We start from the raw sequence: 21,171 nt of genomic DNA on the forward strand, positions 1-21,171 counted from the left end.
AACAGGGAATATGCCCAGTTCTACCTGCTCCTAAGGACAGATTTCTGTTAACCATGTCTGGAAGATTTTACTTCTCTTTTGAGAGATCTGACGCAGTTTCATGTACTAATCACTTGGGCATACAAAAGTAGATCATGTACTTAGAAAGCATGACATTTTGGTTTTTGTAATTAAATTGGGGTAAGTGACTTGCCCAGGATATATAAATACGTTGCCAAATGGCTGGCTACTTTGGGTGAGAAGGAACGTAAGGAGAAAAATTTGGAACGCAAAATCTTATGGAAGTGAATGTTGAAACTCTCTTTATATAATTCAAACAATAAAATACTATTAAGCAGGAGACCTTCCCCCCCAAAGAAAACAATCTTTACATGGAATTGGAAAAAATAAAATCCTATTGGGAGGGTAGACTGTAGATAGGTAAGTAAAGAAAATGTAAAATATATCTGACCTAAATGGACCCAACTGAGATCTCCAGTTGATGGGAAGTGTTAGGGAGGACATTTTGAGCTGGGATGAGCTTATCTCCTAAGCTTGAGAACAAATGCCTTAGAAGCATTTTGTAGCGTGCAATTGCAACCCCCTTACCTATCTGTTTGTGTTTCTTTTTGACCACCCTGGAAGGCGGAGATGGGGGGCAAACACGTGGGTCGGCAGTGCAAAATTTTCAAAGCTTCACCCACTGTGGAGTGTCCCATCTCTCTAACGCTTCCTCCCGATCCCGGCTGCCACGTGCCCCCTTTTATATATCCTTCTCCTGAAGAAGTCCGTGCTCATTTGACTTGAGAAGGCAACATGTGTCTTTGATGATGCCTGGGGTCTGCTCATGCTGGAACAGCTTCTAAATATAGACCACTCGCAGACTAAATCTCTTGACTCTGGCTGCCGTTCAGCTGGCGGCCACAGCCTTATTTTTTATTTCAATTAACGTGGCTGTTTCTGACAGACGAGCTGATCTGGGCCGTTGCCGAAACACCAAGCCGTCTGCGGATCCTCGGCGAGCGTGTTTGGATGGGCCAGGGCCTTGGGAAGGCAGCTCGGGTCAAGAGCTGGCCTTGACATGAATATCCTGTGTACTCATGGTGGTTACAAGATTCCCCGAGGTAGCCAGGTGCTAGACTAGAAAGAGGGGCTTGGTTTGGAAGCCTGGGCGTCGGAGTAAATCCCCACTCAGACACTTCCTACCTCGGAGACCAATCCTGGATAAGCCATTTTCACTTTTCTGAGCCTCTGTTTGCTGATCTGTAAAGTGGCCATCCTAGAACCTACCTTGTAATTGTTGTGAGGATTATATGAGGGAAGATCAAGGGCTTGGCAAACCTTATTCATGAGGACATAATGCATAATCATTTCAGAACCTGCAAGAGGCTGGGAGGGTCCTGAAAAGATGCAGTTAGAAAAATCTCCAGAGCCAGGAAAGGTGTTAGGCTTGGGAATCAGGACAGTATCTGAGTTCAGATCCCAACTTCACCCCTGGTTACTGTGGATTTAATCCTTAAGCTCCCCGAGTCTCTATTTTCTGATTCACAAAATGGAGATAGGGCTGTCTGTAGTTGTGAAGATAAAGCAAGATGATCTGATCTGGGGGTGTCTTTGAGGGATTTCTGCTCCAGTGATGAAGACCTCCAAGCGTCCATCCTCTTTTCTATATCTTTTCTTCATTTCTCCACTGATTGGGAGGAAAGAGGGAGAAGAAGTGTCCATCATTCATATTGATGGCCTTTCTCTCAGGCTCTTGACTTTATGGGGATGCAGGTCAGTTATCCTGCACTGAGACCAGCCCATCTGCTTTTTGGTTATCTCCCACATGTTACTAAACCATGCTCTGATCATGTCCTTCACAACATTTCTCCTCTTTAATTATTACTTACAGCCAACTCATACCCATTTCTTTTCTCCATTACTCACTGGGTACATTTCAACCACCTTAGAGTGCTTGAGAAATGTCAGGTGGTAGTGCTGCTGCTGCTGCTGCTGCTAATGATGATGATGATAATGATGGGGATGGCGGCAAGAGTAATGACAATAACATAACCCAGCAAAATACCATTGTCTTACATCTGCTATCAGGACTATAGCAAACTGTTCTCATAGTTTGTGCTGGGACAAATAGGGTTAAAATCAGAAAATAGACTCACATATAATCCATTAATACAAGAATGATTGCAAATACCAGCCAGCCTCATTCTTTAATGCCAGCAGTGTTGGAAACACGGACCATTCTAGGCTTATAATTGCCAATGTAATGGGAAATGCCAGCCAGATTAACAGAGGACCAGGCAATCTGTAGAATCACTCCTGGCATTAAAAATGCAAAGGGGGAGGGAAGGTCATAATGATTAATTAGTGTTTTGTATCTATATCACACATGAGGGTTGGTTGGTTGTTCATTAAGGTCCATATGCAGAGAGCAGCCCATTTGTGCTAGGCTTACTCATCCTGTAAGCAGGACCTATACAAGTGCCAAGGAAATCTTCCATTAGATTTAAAATTAATAAAGCTAGTACTTAATGGTAATTTTAATGAGCCATGATACTTCTAAACTCTTGTTGTCTAAAGTGTATTTGCCATCTTCCACATTCATGGCTTTCCACACTCTGGCCTCTGTATCTAGAATGCCCTTTCTCTCCTAACCTCTACCTCTTAAATCATCAGTTTCCTTCAAGAACTTTTTTTTTAAATAGCCTTTTGTTTTCAAAATACATGCAAAGATAGTTTTCAACATTCAGCCTTGCAAAGCCTTGTGTTCCAAATTTTTCTCCTTCCTTCTCCCCTCCCCTAGACAGTAAGTATTCCAATATGTGTAAAACATATGCAATTATTCTTTATGTATATATCTACACTTAACATGCTGCACAAGAAAAATCAGATCAAAAAGGGAAAAAAATGAGAAAGAAAACAAAAAGCAAGCCAGCAAACAGTAACAAAAGGTCAAAGTACTATGTCATGATCCACATCCAGTCCTCTCTGGATGCAGATGACTCTCCCATTTATTGGAACTGGCCACGTCCATCAGATTTGATCATCGCATAACCCTGTTGTTGCTGTGTACAAAGTTTTCCTGGTTCTGCTCTCTTTACTCAGCATCAGTTTATATAAGTCTCTCCAGATCCCTCTAAAATCATCCTGCTGATCATTTCTCATAGAACAATAAGAGGTTGCAACCTGCCCAGGATCTCACAGCTAGGAAGTGTCAAAGGCTGGATTCAAGTCTTCTGCACTCCAGCTAGCTTTAGCACTCTTTCCACTGAGCCATCTAGCTGTCTCTTTGATAGCTGCATTTCTATGTGTATGATTTCATTTACAATTCTGTCTCTTTATTTTATGCATTTGATAACTGATTCTGAAAAAGAGTTCAATGGCTTCACTAATCTGCCCATCAAACCCATTTTGCCAAAAAGCCTAAGGACCCTGCTCTATAGTAATCACCCAGGATTCAATTCTAGTTTTAAAATAGTTCAAGGCTTCTGAACTCTATGATTTATTATCTGTGCTACAAAATCCAGAGTGTGATCAGACTTGATTGGCCAAGATTCTAGGTCCTTTCTCCACTTGTCCATTTCTTTTGTCTTTTCAGAGAGGTCCTTATGACACTGGATGCATTTTCAGGAGTAAAGCCCAATTCTCCTAAGCAATCTGTTAACTGGGAAATTGCGAATGTTTACACCTGTTCTTCTCAAATATACATTGGTGGTGGCAAAGAGAGTTTAAAAGCTAATCCAGCATCATGTTATAAGATTCAAGACAGATAGGTAGATAGAACTGGGGAGTTGGTATCCTGATTACATCTCCAGCCAAAAGGCTGTACTTACTTCCTTTATCATATAATCCAGTTGCCAATCAATCAGCAAGCATTGCGCTAGCTAGCTCGGAGGATTACAGAGATGCTCTGGCAGAGTCTTAATTCCAATTGGGAAAACAACATGAACCTGTGCAAAATGTATGCAGATGTACCAAAGAATACTGGGTATTTTGGAGAGGGAGAGCATAAGCATCTGCAGGAATCATCAAAGACTTCAGCAAGTAGACGGCACTTCAGCAGTGTAAAATAAGCCAAGGGAGATTCCAAGAGGAGGGAGCTGAAGAGGTGCTCTTGGACTTTATGTCATTGAGTATTTGAGTCTTCCATGGACACTGATATGATCTTCAGTGTCAAAACCTTTATGTAGAACTTTTCCATCCCTTGCCCACCTCTTCCATATCCTCCTCTGCATTCACCCAAAAGGGGGGGTGTTCCCATCATCCTAGAGGAAAAAACAATTGGATGAAGGATGTCTGTTGCCCAAATTACAACATAATTTAGATGCAAATCTGTAGAGTTTGTTCAATTGGTGTGTGTTGTGTTTGTACATATATAAACATATATATGTGTGTGTGTGTTTTGTGTAAACACTACTGATGGGAAATGAATTGGACATATACACACAGAGAGAGAGAGACATGTTCATATGTATATGTATACATCTTTGTGTACTTACATTTATATATCTTGTGTAAACCCTAGTGATGGGAAATGAATTGGCCCTACACAAACACACACACAAGTGTATCTATACATCAGTAGATAGATCTTGTATAAACACTACCGGTGAAAAATTGAATTGGGCCTGAATGTAAACTGCAGGAAGTTTCCAAAGACATGAGCTCAAGTGCTTTCGGGAAATGATAGTGATTCCCATCTATTCAGTGAAAGCAAAGTCCATCCTTTTAATATTTTCCCTGTATTATAGCATGCCTGTAAATTACGTTACTGAATCGTATGATCACCAAAGAATTAAGAGTGAGTATCCCTCAGATAGCGATGGAGAAAAGTATACCAAAGGAAAAGATGTCATTAATTAATATATGATAGAAAAGGAGACCAAGCTGATCAGATGGTTTAAGTGATAAATAGCACAGAAGCAACACAGGTATCCTTGTGTGAGGGAGGATTCTTAAGGAGATGCACATTTCAGTTGATTGCCCTGCACAAATGTTGTGGTCAGGCTGGAAAAAAGCACATCACCGCTTCTTATTGCTCCCTTCATTTCTCTTCTAAGTGTGTTGGGGGAAAGGAGAAAAATCTTGATAGAGTGAGGGGCTCAGACTCAGTGGGCAGCTGTAATGGTCTAATCATGCTCACCTGCTTAAATGTGCCTTGCTGACACCTTTATCCCTTTATCCACATTTAACAGATGCGAGATATGGCTTGGTCCACTCCATTAGTGAGAATGAAATGGAAACTATGACATATACATTTCTCTTGGCAATTAATCTTTCTACCTCAGTAGTTATGTCTCTACAATGAGGCTCCAATTTCTGCCCGCCTCAAGTAATTCTCAGGAATTCAGCTGAGTTGAAGGAGAAGGGAGTTCCATGGTCTTTATTTTATTCAGTGGTTGAGTTTTATTTTTACTAAATCGACTAGTTTGGGAGAGAAAAAAATCAAGAGATGGTGCTCATGCAAGAAAATCATGTAAGTTAAGTGTCCTTAAGTATTGTTGATATTTATCATTTATTTGGCAATTTCATTTTAGGAAATGAGATAAGAAATGTGGAGCAGTCAGTCCCCTGGGAAGAAAGGGTTAGATGGAAAAGACATTACTGTCACCACCCATATCAGGTCTCTCCCAGGTTACTAGGTTACTATCTGTCTGCCAGAATCTGCCTCGGAGCTATGAAGATGAGGGTTATTAGTTGTTTCTTACAAAGGACCCCTTTGATACTGGATTAAGTTTCACCTGTGTGTGTCTTGTATTATTTGGAATTTTCCCCTCTCATCATCAGCACCAGGTATTTTTTTTTTTTTTTTTTTTTTTTTGCTTCATGCTTCTCACACATGCATTTTCTTTCCCACTACCTTCAAAAAATAGCCAGTGACTCCTGAATTTTCCCCAGAGAAACATGCTTCCTTTCAAACATGTCATATCTGCCTTTCCCAGAGAGATCTCTACGGTACTTTGCAGCTCATGTCTTGAGAAACTCACTGGCTAGATCTTAATAATTCTGTTGACAGTCTGTGAGCCAAGTACATCCTGGGAAATGAATGCTTTTATGTAGGTTAACAGCGTGAATGATGTGCTATCATTGGCTTAGATGAGTCGGAGATTGTGTCTTGTGAATGGACTGGATGTCAGAATAAGAGATAAAATGTTAGCAGCGTTGAGACCTGTGGAAACTGTTGCAGGACATCCCCCAAATATCTATTGCAATACAAATCATGCTACGGTAGACTCACAGAATCTCAGAGATGGAAATGGGACCTCTTCTGTGCCGTCTTTGAACCTTATCCATAGACATCCTGTGTCTTATGTCCCTAAGTAAGGCTCATACCACCTTCTTGGAAGCTGTCTCCTGCCAGAGTCACATTTTAATAGCCCTGACTGCCAGAACAGTTTTCCTTGGATTCTTCTTTTGCCTGCCATCTTGTTTTCGTTTCTTGGTCTTCCCTAAAGGTCCTGCCTAAAATTCTTTCTTTTTCATTAAGCCCTTGCCAGTCCTCAAGCCTTAGAGCTTCCCCTCTGCCTTTATCTCCACTTTATCCAGAGTTGTTGGCATGTTGTCCCCTTCCCCGTTGTGCTGGGGACATCTTAAGAGCGGGGGCAGGATTTGGGGGTGTACAAGTTTCCCTCGTATCCCCAACTCTCAGCGCAGAGTCTGGCACATCAGCATCCCTTAATAAAGGCTTGTTGACTTGTCTTCTTGGCTGACCTTTCTACTTCTGTTCATATTCTGAGGCCAAACAGAACAATTACCATCCACATAAAAGCCTTTCATTACATCCTCAGTTTTCTCTCCCAAGAGTCCTGGGATCAAATCCCAGCTCTATCTTTTACTGACCATATGACCCTAAATCTGGTTTTTTCATCTACAAAATAGGGCCGGTAAAACATATGCTATCTACCTCATATGTTTGCTGTAAGGAAGACATTTTTAAAATATCTTAAAGTACTGAAGAAACAATCATTTTGAAATCTAGAAATTTAATGATCATCTAGAGAGATCCATTTGGTTCAAACCTGCAGTTTCATCTGTGTGAGTACTCAAGGGCTGATGATTGCCTCCAGCAAAGATCGCAGTTGCTTTGTGAGACTTGCTGTCGTGATCTGTTGATGAGAGGATTCCCTCTGTCTACTTATGCAGACAGTCACCAATAGTTCAACTTTAGAGTATTAGGGAGTTGCCTAGGAGCACTGAGAGATAGAGACTTGTTCATGGATGTATTAGTAGCACGTCAATGAAGAATTGAACCCCAAGCTTAGCATCTTTGAGTCTAGCTTTCTATTCACATTTAATGGATAATTAATAATAATGAATAATGTCCATTGGGATAGTATTTTTATTATTGTTATTGTTGTTGATATTATTTTGTTGTCCTTCCAGGTAAAATGTTAGTTCTTTGAGAAGGATTTTGTGTGTGTGTGTGTATGTGTGTGTGTGTGTGTGTGTGTGTGTGTGTGTGTGTGTGTGTAGTATCCCCAGTGCCTTGCATATAAATACTTAACAAGTGCTTGTTGACTGACTCTAATCTTTTGTGATAGAGCTCAGATAGAAATGGTTCTGAGACTGTCCTGATGTTTTTCTCTTATATTCCATGTTTTGGGACGCAGCCTGGTGAAGTATAGAGAAAGCTGGGCCCCTTTGTTGAAACAACTCGAGTTCAAATCCTCCCTTTTGTACATATGTATAGAGAAAGCTAGCCCTTTTGTCAAGACAACTTGGGTTCAAATCCTACCTTTTGTGTGACCCTATGCAAGTCACTTAATCTCACAACACCACTGACAAGACTCTAAAGATTGTAGCCTTAGAGACCCCAGTCTGCACTGAGGGAAGGATTTCCTCACCTGGGAATTCTTCACACAATGAAATCCCAAGCTCAGTCTTCCGGATTTTTGCATAAATGCTAAATAAATAAAAGTATTAGAATGTCACTCATCTATTCTAGGATCATTGTAGGCATCTTTGGGACAAGCCCATTAGCAGGGAGGATGCCAGGGAGGATGGACTCCCTGTGGTTTTCATTTCTTCCTCCGTCTCTTAGTTTTGAATGATTTTCATTCTGTATAGTTTGGAACTTGCGAGTTTCAAGATGGTGACATCTATGAAAGACGTTCTTGTAAGCCTTTGCTGTGCAGCACGGCTACCTTTGAGTAGGAACAGAGGTAGAAGAGAAGGGGGAGCCGCCGCGGTGTGAGATGAAAACAGAACGTGTCGGCCTTCTTGGACAGTGCACTCACATGTTGGATGCAGTTATGCAAATTTCAGTGTTCAGACCAGTCAGATAGTGCATGTAGTTATGCAAATTTGCAGTGTTTAAATCTTTTTTCTGTGAATAAATTGGTCGCATTAACATAACACTCCAGGTTGGCACTGAGCATGAAGCTTCAGAGACCCTCTAAGAGCAAGTCGCTCATCTCAGACGGCGTCTGAAAAACTCTGCCTGGTGCTTAGAGCCATCCCGCTGTGCCGAGCACCGTGCCTGAGGCATAGTAGGTGCTTCATAAATATGGCTGGTTTATTGAATGGTACAGGAACAGATCCTGGAGCCCCTTATGTTTCTGCAGGTTGACAAAGCCTTTTTCAGGCATTATGTCATTTAAGCCTCACGGTGGTCTTGGGAGAGAGTCGCTCAGGTTAATCCCATTTTATAGGAGTGTTGGAGACTTGGCCAGGGTCACAGAGCTGTTCTGAAGAGGATTTGAACCCTGCCTTCCCTACTCCTGACTGGGCTGTTCTATTTGCTTCAACCTGGAGCCACAGAGATGATGTTATTATGTTTTTGTTGTTTGTCCTTCATTCTCAGAAAGGACTATGACATCAGGGAGAGGATGCTATGATATGAGGTGAATTGGATTGAAATGAGGGAGGGCTGTGCAGTCACTTGCCTGCCTCACTTTCCCCTCTAGGGCCATCTGGGTTCAGAAAGTTATTTTTTTTCCCCTTCCTTCCTTCCTTCCTTCCTTCCTTCCTTTTTTCTTTCTTTCTCTCTTTTTCTTCCTCCCTTCTTTCCTTCCTCCCTCCTTCCCTCTCTTCCTCTCTTTCTTCTTTCTCTTTCATTCTTTTTCCTTCCTTCTTTCCTTCTTCCTTCCTTCCCTCCATCCTTCCATCCTTCTCTCCTTCGCTCCCTTTCTAAGGTACACTCTGCTGGACATGGGGTATTCAAACAAAAAATTAAATAGCCTCTGCTGCTAAGCAGATTACACTTTGGGGGTGGACAGTGGGGATAGAAACAGGTTGTTCCTTGTTCAGAGAAGTCAATATCCAAAACAGGCATTTCAAAGGGGGCAGGGTTTTGTCGGATGCTGATACAACAGAGTGCACGCAGGAGGGGATTCAGTAGGGAGCTCCTGCCTAAACAAGCTAATCAGTGGACATTTATTTAGCACTTACACTGTCCCAGGCACGATAGAGACAAAAATGAACCTGTCCATGCCCTCAAGTTGCTTAGTACCATAGAACTGAGCCAGGCTCTGAATGGAAAAATCCTTCTCCCAGCAATTGGAGCTGAGGATTCCCGGGTCACCTTTGTTGTCATTTTTTAGACTGACCTTGGCCCTTCATTCCTGGGACTTTTCATCTGCCCCCCCCGCCCCCCCCGGGGACCTGATCCTCTGAGCAAAGGGTGAATCCTGTTTGTTTCGGTTTTGAATTCAATCTGAGCATCTCACATTGAAGCTTGAAGTCAGACACAGACCAAAACAAACATTCGGAGGTTCCTCTTGGGCCTTTTTTAATGCCTACAGAACCTCTGATGGGTTGATTGCGGGAGCCTGGCGTGTGGCTCGGTCCATTGGACCGGCCTAGATGCTTGAGATTCCTTCTTATTTATCAAAAGGAATGCTGGGGATGTTGGGAGGCAGCCAAGTTAACTTTAGGGCTAAGGTTTGAAGTCCCAAAGTGGATTTCCTCTGAATAGTCTCTTGTGGTTTTCCTATTCTGCGGAACATAGATAAAATAATGTGGATTATAGGGAGGAAGTGGTTGCCACAGCATACTGTACCTTGGCATGTGGACTTGAAGCCGGCTCAACTCGGGGCCTCCGAAGGGCCTAATTAACAGGTTTACTGTAAAGATCAAATGAAGTGCTTGGGGTGGATGGATTCGGTACATCCCCTTCATTTAAGTTTTTTTTTTTTCCTTTTGTTTTCTTATAACTGTAACCTCCCACTTTCCAAGTGAGGAAAATGCCTCCCAAAGAAGGTGGTGCAGTAGCTAAAGTGTTGTCATGAAGATCTGCGTTCAAATCTTGCGTGAAGCACTTATTAGCTGTCTCACTCTGAACAAAGTGGGAATAATAACATCATGCAGTATTGTGAAGTTATTTTGAGAATCACATGAAATGACAATATATGTAAAGCACTTTTCCAACTTTAAAATTCTATAAAAATATTGCTAGTGATGGTGATGATGATGACGATGATGATGATTTCCATACTTTAGACAGGCAATGTTGAGGTGATTCAAAGACTTCATTTTCAGAACTGCTATTGTGGGAGAAAAAATATGATTTCCCTGTCAAGGATCTTCCATGTCAAGGATCCCCTACCATTGATGTCCTTCATGTTAAGCAAAGAAAGGAAACGTATGAAAACTAGCCTTGATGTACCTTTTGGGTTTTCTGCCCCTTCTAGGGAAAGCGGAACAGTGGTTTCAGAGAATGTTATTTTGGGAGCCAGAAGCATTGCAAGTTGACCAAGCTTTGTCCGGCAATGGGATATACTTTCAGGCTGGCCGCTCGCAATGACATCGGAACCAGGTAATGTTGCCTCCCCAGCAGTTTCCCAACTTTCTTATTGGTCTTCCTTTATGTGTTCAAATACCAGGTCAGGGAATCAAAGATATAGGGCTGAAGAGGACTTTGATCACTGAGTCCAACTCTTTCATTTTATGATTAATAAAATTGGGGCCCCAAGGGGCAGAGGTGGGACTTGAATCCAAGCCCTTTAATGCCAAATCTGACACTCTTTGTATTCTCCCAAACTGCTTGTATCATTATGGAAAAATAAGTTGGGAATATCTTGATAGGAGAGTAGACCTCTTAGGAAGTATTGAACTCTGCTTTCTGGGCCCTTCCTGATGTTAGCAGAATACATCTATTCTGTGAAAACGCCACTGGGGCCCTCTGTGAACCAAGAGAAATAATAAATAGTTAACAATCCAGGATTTCAAAGTAGTCCCAGCTCTTTGCTTTATTTTTTTTTTAAGTGATGTGCTTCTGTCTCCTTTCATCACTTGCACAAGCTTTTCCCGCATTTCCCTTTTTCAGTGTAGGTGGAGAAAGGTAGGGATGCTAAGCCAGCCGTTGTTAGCAAGCCCAGCGTCAGCCTCGTGTGAGATTGCAGGACAGTTCTGAGCGTAAGCAGAATGCTCCACAAATGAGTTGTCCTAAATGAATCATGAATTAGCCTGAGAGCCTTTCTGGTGGTTTTTGAGCAGTTTTTGCTGACAACCATGCATCAGATCGCTTTCCTGCCTTAGTCATCACAGTAAGGCAAACGTGGCTGTTCTTTTATTGCTTGTGAACTCTGTAAGAAACAGGGCTGACTTTTGCCACCTCTTGCATGCCCCCCACTTAACACATAGTAGATGCTTGCTAAATGTTTATTGTCTGGCTGACAGATTGTGATGCACATTGTACAGTCCTGTAGATGTACCAGGAATTTGGTGCGTGTGTGGAGTCGGTAAAATGAATCCCATTTAATCTAGAAATCCACAGCCACAGTCACTGAGGTTGTTTGTGTATTGCACCCTATTAAAACAGGATTTTGCATTTTTTCCCTTTTTTTGTGAGGCAGATTGGGTTAAGTGACTCCCCTAGGGTCCCACAACTAGTAAGTCTGAAGTGTCTGAAGCCAGATTTTAATGCATTCCTCCTAAGGCTAATGCTCTGTCCACTGCACCATCTAGGTGACCCTAAAAGAGAAGCTTTTTGAGCACGGAGAATGCCTTTTCCCATCTTTGCATCTCATCAGAATGCCTCCTTCGTGCCCACCCCGGCTCTGCTCTCTGTCTTCTTCCCAGGAGGAAAGTTGATCTCTGTAAGCCTTTGGGCTTATACCCTTCTCTGGCTTGGTAACTAGCTCCAAGCCTGTGGCTCATGTTGTTGATCTTTCCCCCCAGTGGCTACAGCCAGGAGATGGTGTACTACACCTCTGGAAACATCCCTCAGACACCCTCTGCCCCAAGACTCGTTCGAGCTGGAGTCACGTGGATCACACTACAGTGGAACAAGCCTGAAGGCTGCACAGCAGAGGAGGTGATTACCTACACCTTGGAGATCCAGGAGGATGATCACGTAAGTCCTAGTCCCTCCAGCCATCTCCTCGGCTGGATCCTAGAACCCAGCTGCATCAGCCTTGCCATGGGATGATATGCATCCCTCGTTTTAGAGCTGGAATTGCTCTGTTAAGGTTACCTTAAATGCATCCATCAGCTAATTTTAGAGAGGAGGAACCAGAAGGGATGTGGCTAGGCTCACACATCTAGTTTCTGAGATAGGACTTGAACCCAGCTCTTCCTGGTTTTAAGTACCCATTACATCTCATTAAAGAGGAAAGCCCAGGGAGACTTAAAAAAAAATTATAATTACTTATTATTGTTGAATATTATCATATTTACAATTATATTATACTATCGTTTATTATTAATTACGCATTGTGTTTTATTTATTTCATTAATGATATTAATATATTTATATAATTAATATATAAATTATTTAATAGACAATTGATATTGCCTTATATAATATTTAGGTAATTATTAATGTTGATATTAATTAATATAATAATATTTATGATTGCAAATGATAAATTGTTGAATTTATTGTTAAATAAAGAACACTTTTACATATAAATCAAAATATGTCCCCCCAAAAAAATAGGACTGCAAATGAAACTTTGAATTTTACTTCATACCAGTTGCTTTCAATATATAATTCTACTTTCACTTAAAAGCAATTCTGCTTGCCATGTTACTAGCTGAATAATTGAACTTTCTTTATGTAAATTTAAAATATTATAATAGCCCTTTAAAATATCACCATCATCATTCTTTTTATATACTTTAACTCCACCTTCCATTAATTTCTCTTTCTTCCTCCCAATTAAAAACACAAAGAGACAGGGAGTAAAGGAGTTTAACACAATCAAAATTAATGTACAAAGTGGTCATATCTAAAGATGTGTGTTTCCTTATACATCTTGTGTCTGAAGAAATGTCATAACTCTAGAGCAGGGGTCCTCAAACTACGGCCCATGGGCCAGATGCAGCAGCTGAGGACGATTATCCTCCTCACCCAGGGCTATGAAGTTTTTTTATTTAAAGGCCCACAAAACAAAGTTTTTGTTTTTACTATAGTCTGGCCCTCCAACAGTCTGAAGGACAGTGAACTGGCCCCCTATTTAAAAAGTTTGAGAACCCCTGCTCTAGAGTATTTCCAGGTCTTCTGGAGACATGAAATGGTGGTTTGATTGCATTCATTAGTTTCAAAATTCTTTTTCTTTCTATTTTTTGTTATACTGCTTTAAATTCTTCTGGTTCTGCTTATTTCACTTTGTATCAGTTCATACAATACAGGAATCTATGAAATCACTTTTCTTCATTTCCTTTCTAGATTTTCCTGTATTCCTGTGTTTGTATTCCAGACTTCTTACTTAGCTTTAGTCTTTCCAGCAAAAAATCTTCTATTGTGTTAAACATCCATCTTTTCCCACATAAGATTATATCAAGTTTTGCAGGGCAGTTTATTCTTGGGTGTAAGCCCATCTCTTTTGCCTTTCTAAATATTGTATTCCAGGATTTTCTCTCATTTATAGTTGAAGTAGTTAGCTCTTGTGTGATCTTAACTGTAACTCCTTGGTACTTGAACTGTTTCATTCTAGATGCTTGTAATAGTTTCTCTTTGACCTGAGGTTCTCCCTTTTGACTATGACATTCCTGGGAGTTTTTATTTGGGGATTTATTAGAGGAGATAACCTAGGATTCATTCTATATTTATTCCTGCCTCCTGATCCTAATAAATCTAGGCAGTTTTCATTTATGATTTCTTGAAATATACTATCCAGGCTTTTTACTATATCAGTGTTTTCAGGGAGCCCTGTAATTTTTATATTCTTGGGGAGACATTTTCCAGCCAAGTATTCCCCAATCTCCAGACATCCTTAGGGGAAAGTTCCTCTAGTCTCTCACCAGAAGAGGATACACACTTAGCTGTTACAAACTCTGCTGATGGTTAGTAGCAGAGGCTAACACCGCTTCCCCTCAAGAGAGATTTACAAATGGTAGTCTTTAAAATTTCATTGAGTTTGTTTTTACATCACCTTTATTTGTGATCATATCCCTTCCAAAAAATAAGGGGGAAGAGGAGGGAGAGAAAAGACTGAGGGTAAAAATACTCAGAGAGAAAAAGAGAGGGAGGGAGAATGGGGGGGGTGGAAATTCAACAAAATTGACCGAATCTAAACCCCAAATCCCTCATCATGACCTCTGCAAAGAAGCAAAGTTTCATTTCCTCACTTCTCCTTGGAAGACTATATATTTCTTAATGAATGCAAATAAACTTCAAACCAGTTGGACCTATTAAAAAAATCATTGCTTATCTCAACTTGTTTGTTTACCTTTTTCTGGTCTTTACTTCATATTATATCCCTGGTTCATGGCAATGACTCAAACTCATTTTTGTTCTTTATTTTCTCTTATTGAAATCCTTCATAAGATGTTCATAAGATTCTATTAATTTTAGAATTGGGGAGGACCTCTCAGATCTTCTGTTTCATCCATTTCAGAAACTGAGGTCCAGTGTGATCATAGAACCTACAAATTTGAAGAGCCCTCTAGGTCAGATCACTATAATATGCCTAATAAGTTACTTTCCCCAAGTCCTGTGTGGCTGGGTTAAGATTTGAACCCAGATTTCTGGAATCTAAATTCCATGTTCTTTTCCTGAATCTATATTACCTCCAATAGCAGCCCAGTTCTTCCTTCCCCAAGGCTCTACCTTTACTGTAGGGTTAGTCCAGGAGATTCTGTATGGCAAAGTATCGGGCTACCTTTCCCTGCTCATCCAAGGGAACTTGGCATTCTTAGAAAAGTTCAGAAAGCTCTTGCCGTCATCAAGCTAGTTAACCCTGGCTTGGTCCCCTGCTTTTACGAGAAGTCTGACCAAGCCAAAAAGAAATTATCTGTTGGCAGAAAACCACCAAGCTGAGTATTGGGGGCCTCCCAATATAACTGTTTCTGTAAGTTCCTAACATATGTTGCCAGATTTCCAGCCCACTGGTGAGTATGGGAATCATGAGCTCACAATCCGGAAACCTGCCAAGTTTTTAAAAAACAGGATTTTGGAGGGGGCAGCCATTCTGATCCTGATGACTTCTTCTTGTTCTGTCTCTTCAGGATAGCCTTTTCCACCCAAAATACACTGGAGAAGACACTACCTGCACTGTGAAGAATCTCAAGAGAAGCACACAGTATAAATTCAGGGTGAGTTCCTGTCAAGAACTCCTTGACATAAGTGATTGAGTTCCTTCCCCACCTCCCCATCCAAAAACCTTTTTCTACATATATACCTGAAGCTGAAAGAGTTTATGAAATCCCACTTCTCTTCTACTCAGGAGGCTCCAGTGCCCCCATCACCTCCAGAACCAAACAAAGACTGTCCCTCATCCTCCTTAGCCCATCTCTTCTTAAGTCACGGCATCTGTTTTCTGCATTCCCTTTTCTACTCACATTCTCATGGTTCTGGTGCAGACCCTCGTCCCCTCCTCAATCACCAGAAAGCTCCTGCTTGTTCTCTCTGCTTCCACTTTTGGCCCATTCTCCCCCAGCCACTATAATGGTTTCCCTAAGGGGTATTCTGACCATGTCACCCCTTACTCAGTACTAGTGGCTCCCTAACTCTGGAATTGAACTGAAAATGCTGCTCAGCACTCAAGACTCTCCACACCCTGGTCTTTCTAAACATTCCAGACTGATTAAACATCAATCCCTCAAACCCAAACCATCCCAGATCCTGCATGTCTTGCTTAACAATGCTTAAATGTCTGTGATACTCTTTATAAACGGCTTGCTGTGTTCTTTTCTGGGAGTCCCATCCTGTACTTCACAAGGAGAAGGGGAACTTCCCAAGCCTCCCCAAGGACCATCCCACAACTCACCTCAAAAGCAGGATCAAAGTGGGAATAAATCACCTCCTTGCTCCCAGACCTGAAAGGAGCCTAGAATTCTGGCCCTTATCCCTTTACCCCCATGTAGACCTCTTTCCTTTTCTCTTATTGCATTTTGCTTTTCAACATCTTCTCTTTTTCTGTTTTCTCACTTCTTTTTCTTCTCCTTTTTTTAACAAAAATTCTCTTCTGTCTTTTAGTTCTGCACTCAGTGGCATTTCGGGGCCTGCTGTCTTATGCCCCAGTAATTGATGACAAAGAAGCTTTAAATTTAGAAATAGGGATTTGATTTTGATTTCATTAATGTGGAGGACTGAACAAGAATTAGACATCCACTTGTCTTTTCACTTTATTTCCACAAGATGGCACCACCAATCCTTTCTTTTTGCTTAGTGGGAATTTTTTCCCCAAACTTTCCTTTTGTCTCATTTAATGATCGGGAGTTTTGGTTACTCTATTGGCTTGGAACAACACTTTCAGATCCTCCTTTCACATATAAAACCACTGTATAAATGGCCTCCAATCCCTCAATTGGCTGTGATTATTTGGCAAAATTAAGGAACAAAACATTTTAATGAGTTTTTTAAAAAACCTACATTACTTTGGTTCTCAAAAGTGAAACTCCTTCCTCTCCTTCCTATCACCTCTAATATCAAGGCTTGAGAAAAGAGAACATTTATGCTCTGAACAATTTTGACAATATAAGGGAATTGAACATCCTGGATGTTTATCCATTTAATAGTGACTGTCACTGTTTTAGAGATAGAGGCCATATGTATCAGCTCTGTTAAGCTCCTGTGTAGGGTCTGGGGTCCAGAAAGCTGAGTAGCATAGGAAGGGGGATCGTCTCCAGCTGTGATTTAATCAGTGTAATGGAGAAGTCTCACTGTGGAAATTGTTTCCATTTATGCATATTGACAATTGGTCTGCAGTTTAGTGTGCACAGGATGGTCACCCAGCCACTATGGGTTGGGATAGTACTAGAATTAGGGTCTTCTAAACTGAGATAGGACTAGAACCTAGGTTACCCTCTCTGCTAAACCACACTTCTTTAATTCTTTTTTTTAATAAAAGCTTTTTATTTTCAATATATATGCAAAAATAGTTTTCACATTCACCCTTGCAAAATCTTGTGTTTCACATTTTTCTCCCTTCCTCCCATCCCCTCCCTTAGACAGCAAGTGATCCAGTATAAGTTAAACACAAGCGATTCTTCTATCCATATTTCCACATTTATCACTTTGCACAAGAAAAATCAGATCAAAAAGGAAAAAAAATGAGAAAGAAAAAAAGCAAGCAAACATTATCAAAAACAAATCACATTTTTCCTCTTAAACATAAACACAATGCCTGTGGTGGCAAATCCAAAAAGGTGGATCATCCTTCCCAGGTGGCTGAGAAGCCAGGAGCCGCTTAGAGCTCTGTGGATTTCATCAGTCCGTTGTGGTACATTCATTAAAGGCAGATTATAAGCGTTCTTAACATTTAGGGTTTACATATCATTATTGTTATTATGTGTTACTTTTTAAACACATGGCAGTCTTAAGTCACTGATTCTATAATCAAATAATAAATATAATCAATCAAATATAAATATAATCAATAAGTTGTGCCTTCATCAGTTTAGATATGAGAAGGACAATAGATCGCTATCATCATTGCTTGCACTTATACAGTACGTTATAACTTGTAAAGTGCAAATGTTGTCAGTATCTCATTTGATTCTCAAGCAAGAATGTGTGAGAGTAAATGTTAGTGTTATTTCAATTTTACAGATTAGGAAACTGAGGCAAACAGGTTGAAGGACTTTCCCAGGGTCACACAGTTATTAAGTGTAATTTGAAATTCAGGCTTCCTGATTTCTGATTTATACCCCCCTATTATGCAGATGAGGAACGTGAGACCCTCAGTGATTACATGATTTGTAAAAGATCATTCAGATTAGTAAAGAATTACTGGAACATACACCCAAATTCAGATCTCTTTCCATTGCACCACAAGTTCTTACGATGTATTTTGTGTTTAAGTGTACATGGCTTTCACGTTCATTTGTCCCGATTCCCTTATCTCAGCCACTGAAATGACTTCATTGGCTTTGTTCCGTGGGAATTTCTAAATTTGATACTAAGATTCTCTATTTTTTTTCCCCCTTTTCATTATTCTAGTTAATTGCTTCTAATGTGGAAGGAAGAAGCTGTCCAAGTGAAGTTTTGGTTTGTACAACAAGTCCTGACAGACCAGGACCTCCGACTCGACCCTTTATTAAAGGGCTGATTACACCTTATGGCTTTAGCGTAAAATGGGGTAGGTGATTTTTTTTTAAATATGTTTTAAAATAATTTTTTCATTTCAATAGGTTTCTCTAAGCTGGAGTTCATCCTGGCTTCAATGGTGACATCTACTGGCAGGACCAGATATTATCCCTCTATTTGTTCTTCCATAAATTCTAGTCTTAGTTTGAATATGGATAAGACATTTATTTTTGCATGAAATTATTATTCCACCTACTCCGTTATAAGAAAACTGATGGACATTTGTGATTTCCATGTAGCTGGACCTGTGATTTTCCAAGTTTAGGGAGCTCTTGACAGTGACTACTTTGCCAGTGAGAAATGGCACCTTTTCTGTAACAGTTTCAGAGGAACAAACAGTTTAAGTGGCTTGTCCAAGATCATGCAGCTAGTAATGGGCTTACTTTAAGACCAGAGCTATATGCAAAAGAGAATTCTACATAAGAATCGCTTTGTTAAGAAAATCTTGCATTTCAAAATGTGTTCCTTTGGAGAAATTAATAACCATTCAATCAATAAACTTTTATTAATCACCTTTTGTGTACCAGATACTGTGCTTAGCACTAGGGATAGGAAAGAGGAAAAAAAAAACTGTCCCTGAGCTTGAAGAGCTTACAATCTAAAGCGGGGAGACAACAAGCAAACATGTACAAATAAGCTCCATGCAGGTGATAATGAAGGTACTAGATTTAGGAGATGGGAAAGGCCTCCTACAGTAGGTGAGATTTTGGTTGGGCCTTAGAGGAAGACACGGAGATCAATAATCAGCACAGGAGGAAGAGTATAGGCATGGACAGTCGGAGAGTATAGCAGGAGCCAAAAGATAGAGAATCTTATTGACTATTCCTCTTTTATTAAATACCCAAGTTGCACTGGAGCTAAGTTCCAGCCAAAGATTTTTCCCCTTGGTAAATGATTTCCAATCTCCCCCTTTGAGAACTTTGAATTTCATCTACAATATCCCCATACAACCTTCCTCTCCCCCCTCCCCACAAATATATATATATATATATATATATATATATGTTTATTTGTCACTGGGGACTTGGAAAAATTACATAGCTACAATTGTGCAAATAAAAAGAAAATCTTTCATCTGCAACTAATGAGATATTGACTCCTGTTTCAGATCCTCCTAAGGATAATGGCGGTTCTGAAATCCTTAAGTACTTATTGGAGATCTCAGAGGGACATTCAGAAGGTAAAGCATCTGGCATTTATTAAGTCCTTGTGGTGTACCGCCCAGGTACCTTCCCTACAAACACAGAAATGAAATGGTTCCTAGACTCAGTGATCCATTTTGACATCGTTCTTCAGAAAGAACTTATCTAATATCTTCCCTACGGCTCCATTCACCATTCCTGTGACTCCCCAAATGATCCTTACTTGGCCAACAATATTCTATGTCCATTAGCTACCCATGTTAGAATGTAAGGTGGTATCTGCCAATCTTTTATTTTTCCCCAAAGTACTTTATTGCTAAGGCTTAAAGGGAGGCTCGAAAAGGATTCTTTGAACTTCTTAATTATCACTGCAGCTTTGCACGAAACCATCCCATCTCTTGGATGGAAAGCCTCTAGTAGACCCTGGACCTTTTGGAGTAAAAAAATGAGCCTTGTTTCAGTTAGCTGGTTGGTTTCTTTTTTCTTACTTTCCTTTCTAGTTGGAGAAATTCTTCTTTTTTTTTTCCTTTTTGAGACCTAAGTCTCCCTATATTTCATGGGCTAGACATGCAGGGGCCACTGTTGACCTGATCCCACCATTGATGGGCATGGAAACTTGGACATGCTTTGTTTTCTGACCTGGATCAATTTACTCCTCCGTAGGTAGCCTGGGGACCCCTGAGGCCTCAGCCTTATTAGTACATTCATTTGATTGGCTTTTACCCTATTGTATTTCAGAACCTCAGCCTCCCCCAAGCAGAGATTATAAGTGTGCACCACCATGCCCAGCTGGATTTTATTTCATGATTATAGCAAAAGAATTCTGTGGGACTGAAAAACTATCACAGACTCTGTCCAAAGCTCAATCTGCTTTTTAAATAAGAAAACTTAATCTGCATTTCTGAACCTTCACATTTCCTGAAAACTTTATATGCAGCAGGATCACTTAATAAGCATGGCAAACTGTTGTTGAGGAATAATGAATTTGTAGGATCTGTAACTCAAATATTGACAGTCTATTTACATTTCATGATTGCTAATAAAACTTATTGGAGGTGTTTAAAATTTAAAGACTTTCCCCAATGGGTAATGAAGTAAAGGATTAAGTAATTAGCCAGCAGATTCATTTGATGTAGGCAGCTCATTTAGATTATATATATATTTTTTTTGCCATCTTCCCTGATATTCATATTCCTCTGTAGTAATAATGGCTTAAGATGTTACACTCCCCAGGAGTATTTTCAATAAGAGGACAGTGGTTTGTTCAAAAGCTTGACTTTCTATTGCTAGAACTTCCAACATGGTGACACCATTCTGACATTTTTTAAACTTAGGCAAAGAGACCTTCTTGGTTCATCTGCAATAATTCATATGGTTTCGTCTTCTGAGATTTAGGTCCAAGATTTAAATGCACTTTAGAGGTGTCTTCCCCAACCCTCTAAATTTACAACTGATGAGAATAAAAGGAGCCAACCCTTTAGAAAGGGAGTAAATACCATAGACAGTGTCAGAATTCTTCCTACTCAGAAGAGCAACCTGAACCACAAATAGTTCTAAGTGGGGGCTTGTTTTCTA

At 40.4% G+C, this 21,171-nt stretch overlaps 1 protein-coding gene across 2 annotated transcripts in view; it reads left to right on the forward strand.

Annotated features, from left to right (window-relative positions):
* The window catches only part of FNDC3B (fibronectin type III domain containing 3B), a 366,338-nt gene that overhangs the window by 282,643 nt on the left and 62,524 nt on the right, over positions 1–21,171 (forward strand). For both annotated transcript variants that reach the window (XM_051983177.1, XM_051983178.1), the window contains exons 12-16: positions 10,611–10,735; positions 12,100–12,274; positions 15,373–15,459; positions 18,308–18,446; positions 19,563–19,634. In XM_051983177.1, the coding sequence (XP_051839137.1) occupies positions 10,611–10,735; positions 12,100–12,274; positions 15,373–15,459; positions 18,308–18,446; positions 19,563–19,634 (598 nt within the window). The remainder of the gene's footprint in view (positions 1–10,610; positions 10,736–12,099; positions 12,275–15,372; positions 15,460–18,307; positions 18,447–19,562; positions 19,635–21,171) is intronic.

The sequence above is a fragment of the Antechinus flavipes genome, chromosome 3, assembly GCF_016432865.1.
Source record: "Antechinus flavipes isolate AdamAnt ecotype Samford, QLD, Australia chromosome 3, AdamAnt_v2, whole genome shotgun sequence".
Classification (NCBI taxonomy): Eukaryota; Metazoa; Chordata; class Mammalia; order Dasyuromorphia; family Dasyuridae; genus Antechinus; species Antechinus flavipes.